At 35.5% G+C, this 27118-nt stretch overlaps 1 protein-coding gene across 2 annotated transcripts in view; it reads right to left on the reverse strand.

Moving 5' to 3' along the window:
• Nucleotides 1-27118, reverse strand: part of EFL1 (elongation factor like GTPase 1) — a 70310-nt gene that overhangs the window by 35133 nt on the left and 8059 nt on the right. For both annotated transcript variants that reach the window (XM_027644158.1, XM_027644159.1), the window contains exons 9-15: nucleotides 26916-26992; nucleotides 26641-26777; nucleotides 25727-25849; nucleotides 24229-24328; nucleotides 15337-15488; nucleotides 14390-14568; nucleotides 13579-13714 (exon numbers count right to left, since the gene is read on the reverse strand). In XM_027644158.1, the coding sequence (XP_027499959.1) occupies nucleotides 13579-13714; nucleotides 14390-14568; nucleotides 15337-15488; nucleotides 24229-24328; nucleotides 25727-25849; nucleotides 26641-26777; nucleotides 26916-26992 (904 nt within the window). The remainder of the gene's footprint in view (nucleotides 1-13578; nucleotides 13715-14389; nucleotides 14569-15336; nucleotides 15489-24228; nucleotides 24329-25726; nucleotides 25850-26640; nucleotides 26778-26915; nucleotides 26993-27118) is intronic.

Below are 27118 nucleotides of genomic sequence, written 5' to 3' on the forward strand. Positions count from 1 at the left end.
CACCTGTGCTTTCAACTTCCTTGCCCTTGCCAGCTCCAACAGAATAAAGAGGGGGGAATGGGTGTGAATAACTTTGCTGATGTGAGTGCAGTAACTGATGGAACCAGAACTACCAGTAGGTTGCATTTTCATTTATTAATGGGTTCACAGTCATGCACCTCACACTGGTTGACCCAATATTTCAATATTGCATAAAGCATGACTTGTACAAATCTTAACATATGACACTTGGAGAACATCAAGTCTTTAGATGAGTATTTGTTGCTCAATATTATGTTTCAGAAATGCAATTAAGTCACTGAAACAGACTTGTATCAAAGCTGGCAGTGATGATACTTTAGCCAATGAAGCTTAAAATGACAGTAACAGATAAACTGACTTATGCCCCATACATTAACTTAAACAACTGTGTAATTTATACAGAATTTTTCTCTTCCCCACCAGTACATTCTCTTGGTGCACGTCTGCCTACATTCAAAACAATAACAGTGTGCTTAAACCAACACCAAGGGCCTGAGAAAAAACTGGTCACTTCAAATTCATTTGGATGACTGAAATTACCTCCACTCTGTAAGGAAAAGCTTTGACTCACACCTCACCTGGGGTCCTTAAACTCACTGCAGTTCCCCTACTGCAATCTCACTGCTTTCACACAGACAGGACCAGAAGCAAAGATGGCAATATAAAATTCTCACTACAAAATTTGGTGAATTATCTACCAAAATATGCATGCATAAAGGAAGGTTATCAAATGCAAAACCCCACAAAAAAACCACTAGATACAGTCCATGACAGTCATGAGGAGCAACTTTGGAAAATGGAGCTTTTCATTTTTAAAAATCACTGTCTTGAATTTTGCCCATATACATAACAGACCTCACTGGAGAGAATTAGATAGTAGGAAGAAATAAATGTTAGAAAATAACCATACTTCTTTTAGTCTTAATTGGATGCAAAAAGGTATCTGAATTTAGTTCTGGGCTTTAAAGCCAAAATTTCAAAGTACAATCAAGTAAAGTCAGCAGCTGTTCTACACCTTAAGACCAAAACTCAATGGCAACAGCCCCTCAAACATTCCCCTTAGATACCTATGACTGGAATTAAACACTTCTTTATAAATAACATTCTTAACAATTTGTATTCTTAAACGTGAAGTGAAAGTAGAAGTTTTATCTAGGTTTGCTATTTTCCAGTCATACTGTTTTGACAGTTAAATTACAATAGTTTTATTACCAGATAAGTACAAACGGAGTTGAGACACACACTGCTTGGCTTGCAAACTCTACAAAATATTTCCAGTAAATATAAACTTTTCCAATTATTTACTAAATGGAAAACCACTACAAACAATCTAAACTTTGAGCCTAAACTATGCAGTGCTGCCCCTTTAACACTGTTGTTTAGCAGTGCTCCACAGTTTGACATCAGTTGATACTCCTAAATATAGCTCTGCCTTAACTCCCCCCTACAGTTCACAACCCAGACAAAGCCAGCTTCATGACTCACAGCCTGATACAGGCCAAACAACCCTCACAACACTTTGGCAATTTAATGTGAAACATGAAACAACATCAAAATTTCGGGAAAATATTTAGAAAATAAGTCACTAAAACATAGCCTTTATTCACAGTCTCTTGACTTTGTAACCTCTCCGTTTGTTACAGAGGATTGTGATTCTCTGTGACCCTGTTCGTTGTATTCCTTCAGGGGGAATTGATTCCAAACTGGTCTTCCTCACTCAGACTCCCATGCCCTCACTGCAACCCCCTCCCTGCTTTTTCAGAACTCCTTGAAGAAATTTTGATAACAACACACAATGGAAGCACAGCAGAAACATCAAAAGTAATAAATAAAGGCTTTTGTGGCTGGTTCAAATGTAGAGACATTTCACAGCCACACCGGTATTTACTGCAAGGATCTGTACATTACAGGCACTAGGTCTACTATACAAAAAGACAAACATTTCTTCACATGCAGGTGTGAAAACATGTATCCTGCTCCTCTCCCCCTTACTGGAGGCCTGGCTAAGATTAGGAAGTGCTCCAGCAGGAATTTAGAACACATTCAAATAAATTGCCCTCACAGACTGGTGGTTTATATTGTATAAACAGCGACAGTTACAAGAAGAGCTTTTGCGTTTGTTTGGTTTCTAGTTAACTGAAATATTCTGGTATAGTCTATTGACATGAGATAACTAATGTAATCAAAATAAAAAGCAGAGGTAGAATACCTGATGGAAAGACAGAGAGGAAGGTGGAATACAAAGAGAAAACAAGAGGTTAACACTAAGATTTGGGTTGGGGAGCTTAGGGGACAAAGGGTCGATTTCAGAGCCCTGTTAACACTCCAAAGACAGCTGAGGGAGGTCCAGCCTAATTTCTACAGTCTGGCTATTATTCTGGGCAGAAGGCAATTAGTGTAGCCATGAAAGTTAAAGAAACATTCCAAGAGGAGCTCTTTTTCAAATAAAACAGTAGCTTTTCTCAGGACAAAGTGTCAAAGAAAAAAAAAGAAGCTAAACAAGATGTTTTCATGGCAGTGGCTTTACTTAACACTACGCTGCCTCTGAAACCTGCAAATTTCCAAGCTGAGCTAATAACTAGGAACCATGCTGATTGCAGATTTTTGGCTTTCAGACTACTCCGTGAGATTAATTTAATTTAGAGTCAAAACATTTGTAGATTTTCTGCATGAAGAAATGCACATTAAAAACCATAGTTTTCACTACACTGACGGTGCTGTGAATCCATGTGAGACCTTCACCCAAAGTTGAAAATAGCTACACATTTCTGTATTGTATGAAAAACAGTGCCCTCTGGCTTCACATAAAATGGGAATAAGAAAACAGTTTAAAGGATAAAACTGGTTCCTATAGCCAGTTCTTGTAAAGAAACATACGGAAAATTACATGACAATTCTCTGACTACCCTAATTTATCAAGGAATCATCATCATAATTCAGATGCTCTGAATATTGAGATAATTTGATATTGAACTTAAAATATAACCCTTATCAGAGAGTTGTGCATATATCATGAGAAACTGAAACTCAGTGAAAAACAAAGAAAACCACTAAATTTGTTCTTTAGAACTGCTTTGTTCTCAGGATATTTGTTTAAAGTATAAAGCCTTATTCAATCAAAGCCATGTAAAGGGGTTTCAATTTTGCAGAACTATAGAAAAGAGATTATACAGAAACAGAGAAGATTATAAAATAAAGAGAATTATAACATTTTTACTGCTAAAACCCACATATACAGAGAACAACTTCCTGGTGTACTAAAGCTGAAAAAGGAAAGATTTAAAAGAAAATTCTCAGAAGCTGAGAACTATGCAAAAGTAGTGACAAACTAGATTTAACTAACAAAGCCTACACTGCCTAGAAAAACCATGTTTATCCCTCACTCATTCATTGCCTCTGTCAGGGCATGGAGAGGATGACATTTTGAGACAACTAAACTAATTTCTAGATCCAAGTTTCTTCTCCCACCCCAAGTTACACGTGGTGTATTTCAGCGCTGATAAACATCAGAACCGAAAATATTTTGTACCATGAATACAATTATTTGTGTTATTGAAGGCTGTGTTGGGAAAAGAACACTGTCCTGTTTGAGACTGCAGAAGGATAAAGAAGCAGCACTCTCTACGAGGCCTGGCAAGTGAAGCTACCTTAGGAATGGTGCTGCACACACAAGAAAAATATGTCTCTATGATACACAAAGCAATCATTATCCAAATGGATAATTTCATGACCTAATGTAATTTTTTACACCCTTTAGTGTCTTTGCAATTCCACACTTGAGTAAAAGTCTAGCCTATGAGATATATTCAAGTTACATTTTTATTTAGGTACCTGCCCCAAAATATATAGTGACTTGATTCTCTAAAAAATATCAACATTTCACAAATACCTTTAAGTATGTGAATTGACAACCTTTGCAATGGAGCTGCAACTTAATTCATCTGATAGCAATTGAACTTTATCTGACAAAAGCAGCTAAAGGAATAGCCAGCTGATTATAAGTACAGACATCTTTTCATAGATGTCACTAGTTGATTCATGTACACCATCACAGTAGCAAGAGAGATGTATTGTCCATAAATAACATTGCAAAACTCCAAATCCTTTTAGACTAGAATTTCCTTCTGTATTGGTAATTGCACACATTCCTAAACAGATCTGATTTATGATGTCTTTTTTATGTCTGAATTGTTATACATGAATTTACATGTAGTAAGGCATATATTTACAAAGTCATTTGTGCTTAAAGCAATTATTTTGCACCCATTTCTGAAATGACACTGCATGTTCTCAGTTTGAATTTTAGAAAACCCAAGGTCACATTAAACAAAGGAAATGTTCCTTTAAAACAGGTTTCTGAAAGTTTGAATTTTACAACAAATACTTCTGCAAAGGGAATTCTCTAGCATGTTCAATTCAGAAGCAAGAAAATAAGCCTAATGTCATTTTGTACAGAGTGATAAAAGGTTTAATTATATAATCTAAATACAGATCCTTGTCACATCAAATAATCTACACCTCTGTTGAAAACTGAACCTGAAACACTAATTCCTCAAATGAAGCCTGTTTGCTGAATCTCTCAGACATTTACTCCAGTGCCCTGGTGCATCAAGTTCATCCCTGGATTGATGTTTCCCACTTCTCCACACAGCATTTCACAGCTGCACTAACAGGTAGGTTTTTCTTAGAAATGGAATTCTAATAACTTTGAGTACAAAACGGAAGTCACTTTGGTTAATTTATTATAGATTCTCATTTAGTAATGGATATCTAAGTCTGTTTACAGATTTTCCACCAAACAAGACAAGTTAGAGGTTTCCCTTAGACCCACATCATGAGAAAGGAGTGGGCACATGGCTATACTACAGACACCTACTAAACAATGCTCACATTCTAGTTTTAAAGAGGATACTGGTCTTAAAAAAATACAACACACCAAAGACAAAAGAATGCTCCATGTAATTTTTGTAAGCAGACTAAAGAAGGATATAGCATTCAGGCTCTTCAAATGAAAACATGAGGTAATTTCCTCAAATTATCAGAGATGTATCTCAGTATGCTGTACAAAATCCCAAATGCAACATTACAGATGTGAGCTCAGCCAATCATCTCAAAACTTCACCTTAAGATTCTCTTATCATTTTACATCAATGATATTACTACTTTAACTCATAGAGTATTGAAAAAAATAAGAAGTTCATTAGCCAAGTAATAAATATTACTATTTCTGTATAACTGTTCTCCCTTCATTTATATATGCACAGTCACTTCATAGAGGGAGAGACTAAAAATAATACATTGATGCTTGCTAAAGACAGTAAGTGTGAAATACTGGGGAAAATCCCCATCTTTTCATTTTAAAGAGACTTGTAAAATTACACCCAACCAACCACTCTCATAGAAGATTTGGAGATTCTGGAGATAAGCCAGGTAGTATCCCCAAACTAAACCCACAAACAGTTATCTGTTGAAAGGCTGAGTAACACCTGCCCAGGGGCAATGACTACAGAAGTCAATTCTCCACTCTGCCACAAGAAAAGGTCTCCTCAAACACTGGCCCTGAATTCTGATCAATGAGTAGTAGTGTAATAATAGGCATCAAATAAATTTGAAGTCTGAAGGCCAAGAACCACTTCTCTCTAAAGTAAACACTGGGGTAATAAACAGAGATGACTGCCTGCACCTCAGACCCTCTTCCCAGTCTATTTCTAGGTGGTTTATATTAAGTAGCTGCAGAGCACGTGCCTGCTGCTGTGCTGTGAGTTCCTTCAAGCAGCAATGGTATGAAATTGTCTTGATTCTTGTTAGTCCCACTGCTGCCCACAGGCACATAAGTAGCAGCAATGAACACCAACAAGTCTGGGCAGTTTTCCTTCTGGTACTATTTGGAAAACCTCAGGCATCAGCAAGTAGCTGTCTGCATACAAACCCCATGGAATCAGGAGTGCTTGCCTCACATTTGCAAGATTATTTAGAAATCTAATTTCCATTTACACGAAAGCTCAGTTTTTACAGATTATAATAACTAAAAGTTACTTTAAAACTGACACAGAATGTTTCATTGCACTCTCTCCTTTCCTCAAAAACTTAATCATTTGAGTTTTTTGACATTATAATCCAACAGAGGTCAAGAGCAAACTTACATTTATGGGTAAACGAATGTATTAAGACTTAGGCTTTAACAGTCTTATATAGTTCAGTTTTTCAAATATGATTAAAAAAACCCCTTGTATTCCAGTGGCAAAACTAAACACATTTTTAGGCCTTGTAATCAACTCCTGAAAATTAAAGCAGAGAACATTCCAGAAGCACTACAGAATTTAGAAGTGGTTTTCTTCAGAAAGAATTACTACACTTCTGATTTCCTTTTATAGTCTTAATAAGCTACAGTCAGAAAAACAGAAAAAAACCCAAGCTACTCAAAATGCAATTTAAATTCTCCAATTAAAAAAAAAACAACAAAAAGACTCCAAACAAAAAAGGCTTTATAAGGAAACTAGTAAACATTCAAAGTATCCTTCCCCCCAAAAATTAGCTGAGTTAATAAAGACACATCAGTGTCGTAACTCTGACCTAAGACAGGACATATTTTTTTCTCTCCAGTGATATGTCAATACTGATTTGAAAACAAGGTCGTGAATCACTTATTTCTTTTGCAATAAAGTTTGTCGAGTCAAATGCCCTGAAATAAACCACATGAAATGAGTAAGGCAAACAGGGCAAAGGAAACACATCAGATGATCATCAAAACATGCTTCTAATTTCAGTCGATACTATTTCATTAACTGTGCAGCATGTTACATTATGTTGGCCACTAAGCAACACAAATTACTCAGCCTGCTCCTTAGAAGCACACACAGCAAAGAGCAGGAACTGCAAAGGGACTAAATCCACTATGGTAAATACAGAGTTAAAGAAAATGGTTTCAGTTTTCAGCACTGAAAGAGGCCAAACAACAAATTAACTATTATGTCTTTTGCTTAAAGAAACAACTTGAACATATTTAATTTTTTCAACAATTTAACTATAAAACATTAATTGGGCAGGAAATTAATAGAGATGTCAGGTAAATGCAACAGCCCACAGAGAGAAAATGTCATTCAACAACAAAATCCATTCAATTATACACCTCTTCCTCAACAGCGCTGGATTACTAAAAACTAGTTAAAAAGGCATGGCTATTTTACTGGTGTTATAAGATGGCAGTTGGAGATAAAAATTGTAAGTATTCCAAAAGTGAAGACAAAGGTCTGAGTTTTCTTTGTTTCATTCACTATTTTCAGCCCATTTCAGTAACATCCTGGGGGAAGACTGCCCTCCTGCGTTCACCCGCCATAGCACGGGAGGAGACAGGCCATGCAGCTGGAATCACTTCAAGCTGGCTATTTTATTTTTTTTTTTTTTTTTTTTTTTAAATAATCACATTAGTGATTCAGAGAGTGAAATTAGCCCACCAAATGTTTGCACAGGAATACAAGGCTGGTGAGCAGCAGGCCTGCCCCTGGTGCTCTCACAGAAGGTGGTAATGCTCGCTGGTTGGCACCAGGCCTAGAAAGCCATTCTGGGCCTTTAAAATGGCATCGCTGCTCACAGCTGCTCTTTGTTCTTAACAGAGGCTGCTTATTAAAAGCTCCTAAATTGCTCGATGAATTCCTGAAGGAATAAAATGCTTGTCAGACACCTTGTAATGAGGTTAGCTATACTCCTTCACACCAGCTCTTCATGCAGCTCTATGGCAATCTGTCTTCAGAGAGGTACCAAAAAATTCAGAAGTATGAATCCATAATCACCCACATCTCCTGTGTTGTATTACTCCCATGTCAAGAACCTATAAGTTGCATATAGGGTTGCATATGTACTTGTTTATAACAAGTTGTTATAAATAACTGAAAGAACACCTGAAAACAAGCATCTTAGAAATGGAAAAACAAAGGTACACAACAGTCTGTCGTGTAGGAAGTCAGACAGTGAGCTGGCAACAGGAGTGACTTCTGGATTCCTGCTTTTAAGAATGTAATTTGGTAAGTTAAAAAAACCCAAATGCTCTTAATTTGCTAGAACACTTGATACTCACATAGCTAACTGCATTTGAAAACATTTAGGAAATCATCTAGCCTCCTATAAGCATTACACTAAAGCACTACAAATCTAGCGGTAAGGAAAAAGCTTTGTTTTTAACAATATTTCACAAAACACAAAAAAGCACTTAAATAGTCAAATAGGAAGCCGTAAGAAAAATCTAGGTTTGTACACTAGCAAACATAAGTCTATTGTTATGGTACTTGTGAATAAAAAGCAGTAAACAAAATAATAATTTTAAGATGCATGTCATTCTGAACTCATGGGTGTGCACATGCATGAGTGTGTGCACAACATGCCTTGAGATAAATTTTATTCCAATTAACAAAAACGTACCACTGAATGATCCTTCAGTTTCTTCAAAGGAAAAACATGACTCAAGCAACTTAAAAAAACATCCCACAACACTATTCACTTATACAAGTACCTAAACCAGTATTTTCAAAAACACATGCCTTGGTTTTTACATCAGTATTTGCTTAAATTGCTTAGAAATAAGAAACAGTACCCAGTATGGGAATCCTAAGCCTTTCATCTGTGCATATTATCACCAAAAAACTACTACCTTTTCTTCCCCTTTTTAAAATACGTTTTTACACTACCTTTAACAACTGTTTTCATTACTCAAACCCCCCTTCATTGCATAGAACAAAAAAGACATTTTGCCTTCGATTATAGGACAGCACCAAATAAAACAACAAAAAGGGACAGAGAAAAGAAAGGAAGATATTCTGTGCATCTGGAGAGCATGCACTTGTTCAGTCTTTACTTATGAGCCCAGATTACATTTTCCTCACATATTGTCTTATGATTTTTCCTTTGTTACTTTGGGGATCACCCACTTAGTTCTTTTTATAGTCTTTAACCACAAAAATTTCACAATTGTTACAAAGTGATGCTTTTCCTGTAATTGTATTTTTCTTTGACTGGTTCAAGTAAACAAACAAATGTATTTATATATACACACAAATGGAGAGAGATTCTTGCATGGGAATAAGCAAATCAACCATCCCCACTTTCTCTTGAATTCCCCATAACACAGACCTACTATCACTTCAAAACTGTCTCTGTGTGAGAGATAGTCTTAATTTAACCTAAAAAATCTGAACATAGAAACACAATGGAAATAATTTAAAACTTGAATGTAATAATCTCCTTGGTGGAACTTTCAAAACTGTTTCAATTGAAGTTATTGTTTTCCCTTCAGTTAAAGAAATAACATTTTTTTTATTCATCAAAAGACATAGTAAATGCTGCTTTCCCACAACTTTCACTAACAAAAAAATATTAAATATTAAATATAAATGTTAGTGTTAATTTTTCTGTTTGTGTAGCTACATTATCAGTCTCCACTGCTTGTTAAATAATGCTTAACACTGCTTGGCAAACAGAAGAACTTACACAAGTCATCCAAATTAAATAAATTAACATGTTGTGACTGGACCATTTATTGTTTTCCTTTATAAGAGAAACTAAGCATTAGTAAGAGGAGCTATGATAATTAAACTGGAGACCAATGGATTTTATGCTACAGCCAGGGTTCACCTGTCAAATACACCTCTGGAGAAGATGCCTGCACGGCAGCTCCAGTGCCACAGACATTCCCTGTAGCACAAGGGGAGTGTCCCAGCAAGAACCCAAGCTTCTCTAATACTCAGTAAACTAAAGAAGCTAAACATGTCTGGATAGCCAGATGATCGTCTATACAAAGCTCCTTTCTCTACTATATTTTTGCCATAGGAAAGAAGAACAAGCCTTTAATGAGAGTTTCAGTAGCTTTCTATTTGCATAGACTTGATTATGCAAACACAGGTCTGTTAATTACAGTGTCACAAAGAACATGCAACAATATATCAGTCAAGCAGTTTTTTGGAATTTAATATTTAAGTACCTTTTCTCTCCTTAAAGTCACAGAAGGACAATATTGTCAAAACAGCACACAGACTTGTGTCCAAGGTCTAGCATAAAGGACCTTCTTTCCAATGAGTATTCAGGCAGTTTTCAAAAGGGGAGCACAAACTATGCCCTGGATGTCTTGGTACCAAAAATCAACTGACTTTGAGATAGGGATTTAGATGGCATACCTACTTGTCACATTAAATGTCTGCAAGTACAGAGCACTTCTGCATTTGGAATGTAAGCATGATTTTGGTATACCTAGTTAGAATTTGCTGTTTCTGTTAAGGCAATAAGGCCTCAGCCCAAGTGAAGGCATTACAGAAGCTGACAGGGCCCTTAGGACAGAGTGACACAAAGGCAGCCAGCACTGCAACCAGGACAAGCAGGAGGACCATTTGCAAGACCAGGCTCTCACTCCCAGAGCTCTCAGAGCTCATGGCCACAGGGAGGTTCAAATTCAGCAGCTGCACACCTTGGAAAGGCCTTGGACACGACAGAGGAAACATAAGCTGGTCCTGAAACAGTGCGAGACACATGATTTAGTTTTGGATCAGCACTTCAACATTTTTCCAAATTAAACCTCAAGATACATCCATGGCCTATTCCAGTGACTATCATGTTTTCATTCAGCAGTTTCAACTCAATATGTGGCATTTGGAATCTGAGGGCACATACCTAATCTCATACAACGGTATCTGCTGCTTCACTAACTAGATTCGCCTCCTGCAAGGTCTCTGCTCACTCAAAAGACTACAAAATGACCATAACAGTGCCAGTTAATAAGTATAATATCCTGTCTGCTGGCACAGGACCTCGGACAGAAGTGCAGGGGAAAAAAAAAGGTGAAAAATGAGAGAGTACTTTCTCCTCAGACAGCACTTCGTTCACATAGTCCTTCTTAGTTCTCAGAAAAATCAATAGTCCTTCTAAATTACAAATTCTACAAACCAAGTGGGTTTTGTCTGACACAAGAATTTTACTCTTTTCAAAGAATATTCTGACAAATAACTTTTAAAAGAAGTTTTATTACATTATCTTTGGTCCCCAAGAACTTTTCCATTTGCTTTAAATAATATTTCACCTCCTACTCAAGGCTTACAAAAAATGCACAGTAGTCAAAAGATTGTAAAGAAAAATTCTGAAGTACAAACAGCTGTGTGGAAGGAGGCACTATTTTGTATTTGCCATACTACTTGAAAATGACACACTGCTTAAAGCTTCTTGACAAATACTTTTGACAAAACAGTTGTGCTGCAAACTTGCAATACAAATTAACTAATGCAAAGCAATTTGTCTCTCCTTACTTCCAGGAACTCAGAGTAATACCAGAAAATAAGTTCCCAAAGCTTTCCAGAATGGTTACATGTTAGACAAGAACACAGTGGCACTTTTCAGCTGGGTATTTTTGAATTCTGTTTGTGTCACAGCTTTGCAGTTCAAACACAGTTTGTTTTATTACCTTTACCTCTTAAAATATTTTGCAATCTCATATTTTTATCAATTACAAGGAGAGTAGTGTTTTAAGGAAATACTAATTGAACAGAAGGAACAGGGAATGAAATCTTTCCATCTTCAGTAAAACAACCATGTGTTTGATCATTAAACCTTTGCATAAGCCAGTATAAAGGATAAAAAGGCTGCTCACTAGGACCAAGCAGATTCCTCCTTGTAAGAAACAACCTAAAAATAATAGCAAAAAACCCCCAAACCCTGAAGAAAAAAAAAACCTGAAAGAAACTTTATACCACAAGTCTTAAAGCAGAAATAGGTAGTCATGACTAACTGTGTATTCCTTATGGCAATAATTTAATTATACCGAGTAAAACCACAGAGCTTTCAGCAAAGTTTCCTTAATTTTCTAGATAATCCACAAGCAATTTCCTTATATGGTTGGAGAGAAATCACTGCTGTATGCTTTAAAGCTGGAAGATAAATGGCCTTTGAAACAGAAATCATTGTTACTAACTGGACTAATAAAAGTCTTGCATCACCATTGTTACATATTCATATAAATGTCTTGCATTTTCTCCTGAGTGTGATAAATCATCATCAAATCAGTAAAAGCGTTTATTCAATTTATGTAAATTAACAATGCAGCTTTACAGGGAAATGGGAGAAACAAAGGAAAGGTATTTAGGATTTTTAGTTTTAAAAAAAACCCTTAGCAATCAGACTTAAAAAAATCCAACATATATACTTGAACTTGCATGTTTCAGGTAAAAATGAAGACCTGTTTTGTGTGATCACTTTACAGTGATCTGATGAAAAAAGATGAAATACCAAACACAGTCTGGCTAAGAGCTCTGACTGAATTCTGATCTTAAAATTCTAATGAATTCTTCTAAATATGACTCCTATCACTCAAGTAATTATTTTAATGGAAAAGTTAGATCCCACTGAAGAGCAACCTTCAGCACTAAAGACTATTCACAACTTTTTGGCAGAATCAGATGGGTACAAAACAGAAATCTGATCCAACTCTTCACACTAAAGACATAATAAAATTCTCACAATATATTTTTCTCTGCAGGAGGCAGCTCCAGGAGTATTTATTGTTTGGTAAACACGACAACCATATCCTTTCACTTGTACTGCAGAGTGTTTTGAGGTGGGATACTTTTCTTAATAATTTCTTGAAGTAAAGAGACAATGTACTTAATACATTTTGATACTGCAAATGGTCAACTACAATCAGACAACAGTAAGGTGTCATTCAAAATTTTAAAATACCAAGCTTCCAAATAAAACTAATTCCCCAGTTGCTTATGTTCTGAATGCTGAGCCCATGATACAGGTGAGCCTAAACTAACAAAATCCAATCCTGACAGAGTAGACCTATTTTTCATTTACTATATGTTTGCCATAAATTTCTAAAAATCATACAACAGACATGAAAATAATCGTATATTTTGCTGTAGTTAAAAAATTTTCATTCATACAATGAAAAAAAAAAATTTTAGAGTTTGCACTTCCTAAATTCTAAACAGTAGTTTTGATATTAAAAAAGATAAATGAAGGACAAAACCAGCAAAGAATGCTATTCATACTCTACAGCAAAGAAGCTCAGAATCTGGCACAAAAGAGCATAACTCAGTCATTATGATGACATCACTGGAACCTTGTTCACGGAGAAAGTGAAAAATTTGCCACAGTCGTTAAGGAAGAAATTTTTAGCACCATAGTTCAAGTAGACCCATAAAGAAAACTCACAATCAGCCACATCATTCGAAAAGTCACATTACAGAATTTCCACTATTAGGAAAACAGAAATAATCCTTGAGATTTAGAAAATATGAGAACTTACTACTGCCTTCGGCAATTCCTGGCAGCAATGCTTACCTGGCAACAATCCAATCTGAAGATAACACACTAACGTAATCCCTAATTTTCTCCTATTCAAAGTTCACAGAAATCCCCATTTAATTAAAGTGCCTTCCTTTTTCTGCACGCATGACATCCCTAAAAATATTCATAAGATACAGGTTTTCTTATTTATTAATCACATTTAACCAATTTCAGTGTATATTGGCTGATACAAGGATTCAAGCTCTAGGAAATTAAATACAAGTCACATCTTACCCAGAACATTTCCTGCTGGTACTTCTTCAAGGTCTTCAAGTTCTCTTCCCATAAGTAAGTAGAGATTCTCCAGTGTACAGCAAGTCATATGAGGTACTACTGGCAGATCACTGGTAGGAGAACACTGGGCTGACAGCTACACAGAGTAGAACAACCAGAGATCAGATATTTGTCACTTACTACTTACAAAAGCTTCTTCCACAAAATCACCTTGCATTCCAAAGCTAAAAAAGCACACTCTAAAGAATTTTCATTTCAAAAGTTTAATATTAAAAATCAACATATACCTCCAAAAATCCAGTTCGTGGTAAATGAGCAAATGTCACAATGAAGATTAAAAAAATAATGCTTTCTTTGGTGAATTTTAGGCGTGTACTACCCCATCCCAGTTTTCATTATCTCTGATAAAACAAATGTTTTGAATTAAATTCAAAAGCAATGAACTTCTTCGATCACAATCTCAAAACATTTAACACTATTTTTTTCAATACTATTATGCATCTTCTATTCCCTAAAAGCATTGCTTTATCCTTCACTTCTTTTTTTTTTTAAATCAAAATATATACATACTGGATTTATGGTAAGCTAATACAACACTACTAAAAAGTATTTCGGAAATGTTAAGGTTTATAATGAGCTTACACTCACTATCAGTTATTAGCACAATTACCTAAATTACTTCCATACTTTTTGGAACTTTTTACTTGAACTTTTTTTTTTTATTTTTTGAGTGAGCAACATGTAAGAAGTTCAGCCATCAATGCTTCAGAAGAATCCCAAGCTATTGTAACAGTTCACTGTCATCTCTTACCTTATGCAAGGATTCAGCAGGATCATATTTTGGTCCTAAAACAAAGATTTTTTGCCCTCTTTTCGCCACACCACTGAACACTCTGGCAAATGCAATGAAAGATTCCTTGTTTTCTGTTTCCTCTTTCACTGCCTTCGAGGTCATGCCGTCTCCTTGACCAGTGAGCTGTTGCTCTTCACCTAACCAAAGTTAGAAAAAATATATTAAATGTAAAAACAGTTTCTGCTTCATCATCTGAAGAGAAAAAAATCAGCTACATATTATATTATCACATCTGGCAAATCATAGAATCGTTTAGGTTAAAACAGACCTTTAAGATCATGAAATCCAACCCTTAACCCAGCTCTGCCCAGTCCACCACTAAACTATGCCCCTAAAGTGCCACATCTTTTAAATATCCCCATGGATGGTGTCTCAACCACTTCCCTGGGCATCCTGTTCAAATGTTTTACACCACTTTTGGTCAAGAAATTTTTCCTCTAAACCTTCCCTGGCACAATCTGAGGCCATTTTCTCTTGTCCTATTCCTAACATTCCCTGTTACTTGGGAAAAAAGACCAACCTCCACCACTGTAACTCATAATCCACTCCTGTGGCTCATACACTGCTTTTGTACCATTTATTATTAGGCTGCTTGTTTGGGGCTCAAAATTATTTAACTTTCAGCAGAGCATCTCCTTCAAGCATCATCTCTCTTCACTGACTCAAAGTACCAAGACCCAGCACATTTTTAGGCTATAGGAACACGCATCCATGGCACTATTATACCATTTATGAACTATCAGCTTTTCTACAAATCCTTCCTCACTCTTTGTTCAGTTCCATGTAGTTAACTCTGGAGTGGCATGTGCATGATTCACAGTGTGGATGTACACAGCCCCTTGGCAACACCAAGACACTACTACTAAACACCCTCCAGGAAAAATAGGTAGCAGGGCACCATCCACCTTTTTTATCACCGGTGTTCCCAGCTACTTCAGATGAATTTTCACTTGGGGGCTCTTCTGGCAGCTCCTTCCCTTGACTTGCTGCCAGTTTCTCTGCGTGCCTTCGTTTCGCAAGTTCACGCCGATGAGCGATTTCTTCTTGAGTTAATGGCCTACATTGTATTTTAAAACATCAGTATTTGGAAAAGTAATTTATTCTAAAACAAATAACAATAATGAGAATACTATATTTGGCAAAAGTAAAAACTCACACAGAATGCCTCTTGCCCCCATGACAGTATAGATTTTAAGTCAGCTAAAATTAGCAAAACTCTTCCTCTGCCATATTTAGAAAGAGGCCACTATGTTATTTTGCTAAAATAAATCAAGTTTCCTTCACCATGTGAATTCTCAATTTTTCAGACAAAAATCCAAGACAATTTTCAAAACTGCTTTTTACACCATGTCCTGCTCTATGTTACCCTGAACTAGAATGACTGCTCACACTACAAATACAGCAAACTAATCTCAGCTTATCTCTATCGAGGTAGTTAGAAAAAAACCCAGACTTTTCTTCCAGAGAGATCAAATACTGCCCTTTTTAATTACTTGTAGTATCTTTATTATTTTCAGGCAATCTTTACAGCAAGTGCTCAAATGCAGGGAAAAGTCTGCTTGGTAAACCTACCTTCTATAAAGTGAGTAACTTCATTAAGGACAAAACACTTAAACCAGACAAAAACAAAAAATAATTTTAACATTCTGATGCATCTATCTACTCACTGGTGCACCCTGCTTTAAAGTAAAGAGCTTTAAAGTAAGATTTAGAGCAATAAATAATAAAAGATAAAGAATTATATTATCATTCTTACATAAGGCAATATAAAGAGACTTGTTATTAAATAAAAGCATTTTAAACAGCAAGGTGATATTCATAACACACATTTGAAATCTAACAGTACTGCCTGAAATTGTCCCTTAATTTTTGTATTTGGCCCTAAATAAAAATCTGTGATATAAGGTTATCTTCCAATTTAATGAACTCCAGAGCAAGAAACTGATTTCAAGTACCAGTTATCTTTTCTTTCCAGTTATTTATCTGTTTTTACTAATTTCCCATGCAAAAGAGGTGAACCTGTGCTCCTGCTATCATCATTATAGATGCTCTTAAGAATAATCTACCCTGCTTACTAATTTCAGTATCAACTGTTTCTCAAGTAACATGCTGTTATGTGCCTACCTCAAAAAGCAATCTTTAGCTGTGGTTTAAAAGAGGGAAAAATAATTAATTTTTAATAATTAATTTACTAATGGAACTAGAATGACTTCAATGTTAGTTTGGGGTTTTTTGCATTGGGAGTAATTGACATATATATTGCTTTCAAGCATTAATAAAGAATTCTTTCCAAAATAATAACCAATATACTTTTTCATATTAAATGAATATTCTTAATTAAATTCTAACTTGAGAGGAAACAGAAGTCTTTCTATCATAAAACATGCATTTCTACAACACAATCGGACAAACAAATCACCAAGTCTTAGATCTCGACTTCAACTCAAGAAGGTGACCATAATCCCCCAGCAAAACCCTACTTACACAATGTGTCCTGCATTTGCTCACATGATGGAGGTAAGAACAACAGTTCTTAGTGTTTAGATGGTTTAGGATTTTCCTATTAGTAGTTTTAGCTTGTTTAGTAGCCTTGGACAAGGTACTTCCCCTCTTTAATTTCCACACTTACAAAAACAGGTCAAGATTTCCTGAATAGCAATGGTAGTAATGAATGACAAGAGGAAGAAAACCACAGGAAGCTGTTTACAGAAGAGCCACGTAAATATGATCTCCAGTAAAAAAAGCACAAAAACATTGACTCACTTTGCCATATCAACTATTATACACTCCTAAATAGGGAAACAACCCATTATTGACAGGTCAAAGTTTTTATGTGTAGTCAGTAGAAGTAGTTACAGGACACTTACTCTGCTCTTAAGTGGATTAATTAGGGGCAGGAAGCCTTGAACAGATTATGTGGCTGAGATCAACTCACTGTCAGTAAGATTCTTTTTTAATATTACAATCTGGATGCTTTACTGCATATAACACATTTTGCAAGAGACTTCATTTAAAAAACTAAATCCTTCATTTTATCAAAATTTCTCTTAGAACTTGGGGAAATCACTGAACAGTTATCAGGCTTATCTTGAATCCAAATGTCCAATTCAAAAGAATAAGAAAATTATACATACGTTAAAAATCTCTCTAAAAATTACCTAAGAGAGGCCACCAGAATAAAATATAAGAATTTGAAGCACAGACTTTCAGAAATCAACCTGGTTCTGAGTTCTGACATCACATGTCATAGAAAAGGAGAAAGCAAGACAAAATCAGCACTTCAAACTTCTTAGCAACTTGGGGGTTTTTCTTTTTTTTTTTTTTTTAATTGTTTCTTAAGTAATCATTGTGACAAAATTAAGAATATGTAACTCTGACATTTCACATACTGTGATATTACTGTTTGGCCTGTTTACTTTATTGCAAAAGAGAGCAAGGCTTAACAATACAAAACGCAAAGCAGATGGTGGACATGAAAACTTTTTCATTATTTTTTTTTTCCTGAAGGCAGCTGTTCAAAGTTATTTAAGGGTTTGGAATGTCAGAAAAATTCCCAGAGGAGAGAGATTGATAGGGAAAGTACAGATGAGACAGCCAAGGGTGTCATAAATGCAGTCTATATATGATGGCATAGTATACACATGAGGACATACATACACATTCCAACACATTTGATTGTCCAAAAATACTTTTCATTTGTGTAAATAATACTGAGAGTAAAAAAAAAAGAAGTCTGCATTTTCCCCTTTACACAGTATTCTTAAAAATATCAGTATATTTAGGTATCAGGTAGCCCTAACAACAAATATTAAAGGTACCTTAAAATTTAGAATGCACTGGTTTAAGTTACAGTACATATAATCACAATTAATTATATTCTCAATTTGATGAAAAAGCAGATTGAGTGTAGGTGGGACTTTAGCTAGTAGGTACAACCTAAACTTCCATCCTGGTTTCTGTCAGCATCAATTTCTATAAAATTAGTCACTCCCAGTAGTATCATTAGAAACTAAAAAAAGATAATGTTGTCAAATAAATCCTTATATAGAGTTGTAACACACTCAGGCAGAACACAGAACAAGATTAATGCACATAAGGCACTGGATCTGCAACAAAACCAGTTTTAAATTATACCCTGATTTATTCAATTTCTCCAGTTGACAAAACCAATCAGAGACAAAATCAATTTTCAACAAATGCTGCCCAAACCAAAAGAAAGACTGTCTCTTCTTTTTCTTCCCTTCCCCTTTTTCACTCCACAAGAAAGGATCTATAGCCTCCAAACACTGGCAGGAAAAAAAGGGACCATGCAGTCCCACAAAAAACAGCAAATGAAAATTCAGGAGCAGAAAGAAAAAGAAGAGATTCCCTGCCTCCAGACATGGGAAGCTGGCACAAGTAATGGAGCTGACATAGATGGCTGACCACATATTACTAACTCATCTTAACCTCAAACACATGGTACAGAAAAACTATGGAAATAATAATGTGGGAAAGAGTATAATATACATACTACTGACATTCAGTAGATTGTTGATCAAATCCATCAGTTTCCAGGTAATGTAAGCAAGCTACTGCCAGCTACTTCTGTGATTCCCTCATTCCCCCAGGATAAAGTATTTACTTCAAACTGAATGACAACTAAACTTCATGCAATCAATCCTCTGAAAATGATAGCTTTTCTACTCCTTCACATTATCAAAGAGAGATTTCAATCCAAAACAGTTCAAAAATTCAGAGTGAATCATCAAAACAAACCCCCCAAAGGTAAATTTGCCTCTGATTATTGAAGTGTTATGTTTTTTAACCTTCAGACCATTTTAAAAAGGAACCACCACAGTCAGAACATCAACTGATTTCCAAAGGATTAATAGTACTGCCAATGGACAATGTTTCTGAAGTGCTGAGAATACTCTCTCTCCACGCAGTTTTACCAGTTTAAATTCCATGAGCTCATGGACAGGTGACTTGACTTCACGAGGTGTGAAGGGAGTAACTTCTGATAACATCTTTAAATCCAAGTAATTTAAAGAGAATCCTCCAGATTACTCTTCATGGCTCTGCTCTTCAGAATTAAGTTCTAGTGAAATCATGGGCTGCTGTTCCACTCATCTGGCACTCAAAGAATTCTGTCAACAGCATCCCTAAGGACAGCTCTGTCAAGTGCAGTTTATTTGCACAGCCTGTGTCCAGTGGTCTTGCTAATCCTTCTGAAGTTTTTTACTTTCTGTATTAAACTACTTAATGTCTGTGGAACTATTTCCATTCACAAACTAATGTCAATCTACCAAGATCATTTACTATTGTTTCTGTTGCAACTTGAAGTGCTATGCAATTCACAGTAGAAATAAATGTGCAAACAAGTGAAAGTTATCCAAATCAGAATTTACATAAAATTTCATACAACAATCTTCCAGAGCTCCTGCAACAGGGAACACTCAATAACTCTTTTGTATTATATTACATAGCAGCTTTCATTCATTCTGAGATATGTAATGGAATAAGATATCAATACCAAGCTGTCATATACTGCCTTGAAAAACACTCTAGAATGATATATGGACCTTTGATTTATTTCACATGCTAAATGTGCAATAAAAAAAAAGAATAAAGTTGAAGCAAAACTCTTCCACAATGTTACAAGCTTTTCTCTCTTAATCTTACCATTACACAAACCAAATTATGTCCAGAGATCCACATTTCAACCATTACTACATATTTCTTCCTTGGATCAATTCCAGAGGTCTTAGTCGGATTCAGCTGTATACTGTCACACTGAAATCTTTTTCATGATAACAGTAATAGGGGGTTTAATTTTTGAAAAGCATATATTAGTCTATTAATTACATAACTGTGTGCCAAATTCAGATGTTAACCTGCAAATCTGACAGCCTATTCAGATGACTCATTTCTAATGCACAAACTACTATTTAGAACAAATTATTACTGAAAACAGAAGCTGATGGGTTCAGGTCACACTGAAGTCACTGCAATCATATTGCCTTTAAACATATAAGTTAATTTACTTGCAAGAAGACAGTAATTCCTTACACAGCTTGGAGCTTTATAAATGTTCTCATTAGGATTAAGACAATGTAATGACATTTCAGCTGAAGGTTTGGTGAAAAATTACAGGATTTTTTTTTTTCCAATACAGTTTTTAGGAAACATTAGAAAGCAAAGCAAAGAAATACACTACAATCTTGGTTTAAGACATTCAATTAAGCTGAAGCATAAAACAGAGAAACAACTATCATCATAATTTCATGCAGAATTGTACGGGAAAGTGTCTCTTTCCTGGTGACACCTAAGAAAAAAAAACAGTCCTGATTTCAAGCTGACTGAGAAAGAACCTTTCATATTATCTGGAGGAAAATGGTACAGGTATTATAGGTTTTATATCCCCCACTGCAGTAATGAAATATAATTTTAGTACACCAGCTTATCTGTTCAATTGACTTTTCTTTATTACCACTGGAAAGCAGAAATGGAATTTCTTCAGTGTACTCTATTTATTTACATTATTCAGCAGGATTGTAAGATGGCCTTGAAGTAACATAAAAGATTTGCCTCCTATTGCTGACATGGCATCACATCACTGTGACATTTATACATAAAGCTTTATGAAGTTAGTAGATTTCATCATAACATCTGATATTCAATTTATATTTTCTTAGCATTTTACATTTAATACACCTAGCAACACTCTAAAGCAATCGCAACTAACTACTAAATATTTCTCTTTTACACTGGTTTAGATAAAGACAGAATTCTGAACCTCAGGAAAACTGGAACATTTAGACCCTGTACCTAAATGCCAAGTTCACCTTTTATTTATACACCTACACTCAACCATTCTGTGTCAGACTGCAGTTCAACGTAAAACACTAGTGGGAATGAAAGAAAGAGACAGCATATGATGAATGAACACCTCATTCTACACACAGCAATACTCAAGAATAAGTAACACAAACAACCATGGCCTCCTAACACAAAGCCAGCAGCTCCAAGAGAAGCCAATATGGTCCTATTTCCTACTGGTTTGGGTTTTAGATATTTTAACATCTAAAGTGAAGGAGGAGTCCTCATTTGTTTACTCTGCTCAACCATCAGTTTACATCTTTGATTTGGTTGGAATTAGGGAGTAATTTCAGAAGTTCAGAAAGAAGAAACTGGAAGACAAAACATATTTGCACAATTCTCGTTTCTTCAGAAAACCTGATAAAAACTCAGGACATACTGGTACCATACAAAAAGTCAATTTTCAGTCCTTTCCAAAGAAAGATAAATCTAAGCTTTCAACTTGACAACAAATTATTTTCCCATGTATTCTAGTGTAGTAACAGCTGATAAACTTTGCTATTTTACCAGTAAAAGCAAAATCATAGCAGTTTTAATGTAGAATCTATTAATTTTAAGGTCACCTTCTAGGAGATATTAGTTGCCAACAGCAGTCTCAAAGGAGGTTGTTTTAATTAAAAATCCATCCTTTGTTATCATTTACTGTACACCCTGGACTTAGAAGAGCTTTTTCTTTTTCCCAGCTTATTACAAGCAGATGGTAGAAATAAGGTAAACCATAAAAAACTGCTGCAAAGTCAACTTGCATCTAAGAAAGTTACAAACACCTTAGAAAAGTACAAGTCTTGTAAAAAACAAAAACTCTCAGATTTTTTACATGCTTTCACATGCTTAAATTAATCCCTCCCCCACCCCCAAGGCATGCAAATAACCCTAGCAGATCAGTCCAGCAGTCAAACATCAAGATACACAAGAATAGTTATGTCTCCTCAAAATTAACAGTAAATAAAACATACAACATTTATTCACGTTCTTTAATAGGTAAACATGAAACCACTGGTAACAAATATAGTGGAGATATTCTTTGTTCCTCCCTTCTTATGGAGCACCCTCATGGAATGTCAGTTTAAATAAATACTGGATCTCTCTTGCTCCACTCAACCATCACTCAATTCTGTTAAGTACAATCAATCTTCACTGTGTAATTGTGAATAGCACACAGTGTGCTCAGGAACCACATCTACACAGTGCTGTGCTTTTAAAACACAGATTTTGCTTCATGGAGATACCTCTGACTCTTTAGAATTAACCCCCTTTTCAGATTTCTTCAAGAACTACTGATCTGTAGAATCTTAACACATAAAATATCAAGAAATACAGATTTAGCTATACTACTGTTTTTTCAAATAATGGAATCCTACTGTCACCTCAAAACAAAATCATTAATAGTACCTAATCCACAAAATCACACGGTACGGCCCATGACTGGTTATCTCAAAGGAAAACACTCAGGTGATTTCATTTTCACATTAGCCAACTAGTAACTGCTAGAGTAACTTAATACGAAGCCCAGCAAGAAATACTTTTCAAAATAACTACACAGCAAGACACTTCAATTTTCAACATACTGAATAAACAGGGGGAAGGGAAAGTAACTAAAATCTTGAAAAATTCAGTGTATGGTGCATGTAAAAGCCAACTTTGCCCCTATGTCACATTCTCATGACCTCAAAAGACTCTCAATCTTCCCAACAAATAAAAAACCAAGTCATTATTAGTGATAGAACAGCCAGAAAGTGATGGCCTCAGTGTACTCTTCTCTGATAACTAGAGTACGTATCCAGGAGAGGAGACAAAGCAGGAATGGCGCTGCTGTGCCACACCAGGACTCGAGAAGAACTCATGTTTCAGATACTCAGCAAAACTGCACCATCTAGTGTCTGCTCAATCCAGAAGTGCAATGCATCTTTTCCCTGAACTCAGTGCAAGAAAGATTTTTGGTGGAACGTTTGTAGACAAGCTCAGCAAGAAAAAACTAAAATAAATCTAGGAAGCGTGTGAAAAACCTAGGATAGTAGTAAAGCTTTCAAATATTACTATTGTAGCAGTACCATTTTTTTTGCACAATGATTTAACAGTCACAATCAGTCCAATTCAGCAGAAAAACTTATATTTTCTGTATTACTTCACTGTACAGTAACAATCCCGGAAAAACACAACATGGCCAATTAATACAAAAGCTGCCTACTGAAAATGCTCCAGAGGCTTAGAAAGATGAAAGGTTAAGATGAATATTCTTATAAACTCCTCAGAAAAGTACATTTCTTCTGAAAAAAAACCCAGATGACTTCAGCTAAAAGTAGTACACTTAAGTGTGCCAGGGAAATGAAATCAAGAAGGATCTACTCCTCAGAGAAAATAATATGGTTATTAAGCAATAAAAAGCTGTAACAAAACAGTCTCCCAAACCTCCCAGAAGAAAACCTTTTGAAGTGCATTAGTGCCTTTCAGGGCATTGAATAGAGTTAGTCAAGGTTTGGACTACTTTAATTAACCCATTTTATTTTGCACTTGCAATGAACTGGATGATCACTGAGATATTATGCCCAATTTGATGGGAAGTGTTTCTTGGTACAACACAAGCTGTTATGGTCATGCCAACACAACCTCACTGAAAAACTAAAGAAGTATTACAATTCAATCATTTCCACCAAACATCCTGAAACAGCACACAGTGCATGCAGTAAGATGATATATTTGGACAACAGTACTATTCTCCAACAGATTTGCTGTACCTTCTAAAATTAATATGATTTAAAAAAATATCTTTTAAAGTCATTCAGAAAATCTTTACTTGAGGAAAAAACTTTATTGAATCTCAAGAATCCATTAATTATTTTCTCAGGTCTAAAACAACTTACCCACACTTTCAACATGATTTTTTTTCCTAGAAGTATCTAATGTAGGTCAGAAAGTTAAATGCTACATTTTCTTACCTTGGTTTATTCTGTGGTAATGCTTTTGAATCAACAGGAAACATTTTGGAAACAAAGACAATAACTGGGGCTGTCCCTTCACTACTGCATTTCATAAAAGCTGAAGAAACACAAAAAAAGTTATTTTCACTTTTTTTCCCCAAAAGTATGAACAGATCATGGTTTTACCTTAATTTTACAGGCATTACTGTTCATTTTCTATTGCAATGGGTAATATGCTACAGACAAATTAACAGGAAAAAGTAGAAAATTACTCTGCCTAATCATTTGATAACACTGCCTGTATCTTCAAGTGTGTTTCACAATAAAATGAGCACAACTGCAAAAATGCAATGCTTGATAACAAACTACATATACTCCAACTAAAGGTATTGCTCTGATATTTAAACCTGAGTTTACCAGCTGATTTAGATTAGAATGAAAACCAGAGAGCAGCTTTAAGTTAAGACTGAACTGTCTATTCAGTACCTCAAAGTACTCTCCCTCCTTTCAAACAAAAGGAGGAAGTCCTGCAAATGCCCACGTACTCATGAAATCCTTCCAACATCCCTGCAAGCACAGATATTCCTCAAAGGATGAAAGATCTGCACAAAACTTAGCAAATACTTAGGAAATTCCCATAAATTATTTTTTTCATCCAACTTGGAGCACATTATGAAATTCAAACCAGACACAATACAAAATTTCTAACGTAGAAACTGAATCATCTTCTCCTACACTCTCCCTTTCATCTGTTATGTGAAAAGACTGAACAGCAAAGTCCTTAAGCAAACAAAAGTACAAAACTACTACTACAAATTAGCAAGATGCTCACCAAATGTGGAAGTACACTACTTTTTCATAACCAAGTTTACAATTAACTTACATTGATACAGTATTGAATACTGTTTGGAGAACACTATGTTTTTAAATGTTCAATAAAGGATGAAAAGCCCATTTCCTCACCATAGGAAAACAACTCCTAACAGTCTGTCAACCTGACATTCACACCTCACCTTTAATTAACATCTCATCCTCTTAGATTTCTTGATGCTCTCCTCAAAATATTGTTCTACAACTAATATCCAATTACCAGAAACTGATCAGTACACTTGCAAAAATTAAAACCAAATTCAAATCACTACTGGCTAAAAATTAATGATTTTAATATTGAAGTTAGTAAAATATTCAATTCTCAATTATATTTTCAATTCTACTATTAGAACCAAAACCAAATATTAACCTCATACCCTTGTAAAACCCTAGCTTTAAAGTCTTAGACTTCACATCACCTGCAGCTTGAGTTGTTGAAAAACCATGAATATATGGGATTGAAGAAAAATACGTAAATATAATCTTATCAAATTAGACTATGACATGTCACCGACAAACATTGAAGAAGACATTACAAGTAAAATAATCATAAATTTAAGTAGAGATTACTACACATCTTAAGATCCAAAGGCAAAACCACCAAGATGGAAGTGACCTTCCTCTTAATGGGAGAACACCTACTCACCACTTTTCAGTTCCTGAGTTTCTGGTGGCAAAGAATCAAATGTTCTAGCTCCAACACACATCAGCTTTTCCACTCTCTCTGCCGTGATGTCAAGAGGACTGGGAACTTTATTGCACACCATGGCTAAAACACATCGCTAAGGATACATATTTATATTTCCTTACTGAATGCAAATAACAGCAAAATAAATGCTTTCAATGCTTCTTTAATTCAGCCTCATGCACTAACTGCCAGCAACAACAGATTCAAAATCCAGCTCTGTCTGTCACAGTGCATACAGGTTCCTCTCAAATCAGCAACAATTTTTTGCCATTTATCAAGGGCAGAATGGAGAGTTAAGGAGTGGCCCACCCTATGTGCAACTGGGACACTAAGAACAGCACAACTGGGGCACGATTTATAGAACTAATTAGTATTTATACATCAATAATTTGTGCACATCTACTATAATATAATACCTATTATATTATAAATGATGAGCACAGCAGACAAACAACAAAGGCTGATTTTGGATTAAGAAATTGCCTAAAACATAACACCAGACATTTACAGAACCTCACAGACAGAAGACCTATGACACTGCTATAAACAGGAGATCGGTTCCTCCTTCAGGAAAACCACTGAAATTTGTATAAAAAACTATATAATGAGAGTATATTGTTTTATTACCTCCAGATTAATAATTTAGCTTCCTAAAGACAGCATGCATGCAAAAGCAAGTTGGTAGAAATATAAGAATAACTGCAGATATGTAAGTTGCAATGTTAGAAGCGAGAAAATAGGTGCAGATACCATAATCACAGACATAAAAAAAGGGAACACATCATACCAAATCACACACTGAAATATGTGAGCGCACTTTGAAGTCTGAGAACTGCCAATAAAGCCAAAAATAGTATCTTTCCTAAGGATACAGAGGACTGCATCAGATACTGGCAGCCACTGGCTACAAATAGCATTAAGCTGAACTTTAGGGTCCGCGTGCCGTGACTCCCGTGGACCAATTTTCAGTCCTAAAGAGCTGACTATCTTTTCTATTTTTTCTTTGTCCCTGAAAGGAAAATAATAAAGAGATATAAAACAGAGTAGCAATATGTAACAAATATCTATAATCTGTGACTATTTAAAAAAAATAATCACCACAGCACATGGAAAGAGACGTCATGAAAACTTTATAAAATCCTCTCACCTTTTCATAACAGCTTCATACAGACTCCATATGTTGTCCAGCACCAACTGCACAAACAAAGGTTTCTTTCCTTTTGACTGGTAGAAGACAAACATACAGCTCATTACCAGCAACTCCTCACTTTTACAATAGGCTTAAGACTGCACTTTTCCTAAGGAGCATGTAAAACCTTTATTCAAAATCAGGACAGTTATCTGTTTCCA

The sequence above is a fragment of the Corapipo altera genome, unplaced genomic scaffold (genome assembly GCF_003945725.1).
Source record: "Corapipo altera isolate COAL_440 unplaced genomic scaffold, ASM394572v1 50, whole genome shotgun sequence".
In the NCBI taxonomy this organism is placed as follows: domain Eukaryota; kingdom Metazoa; phylum Chordata; class Aves; order Passeriformes; family Pipridae; genus Corapipo; species Corapipo altera.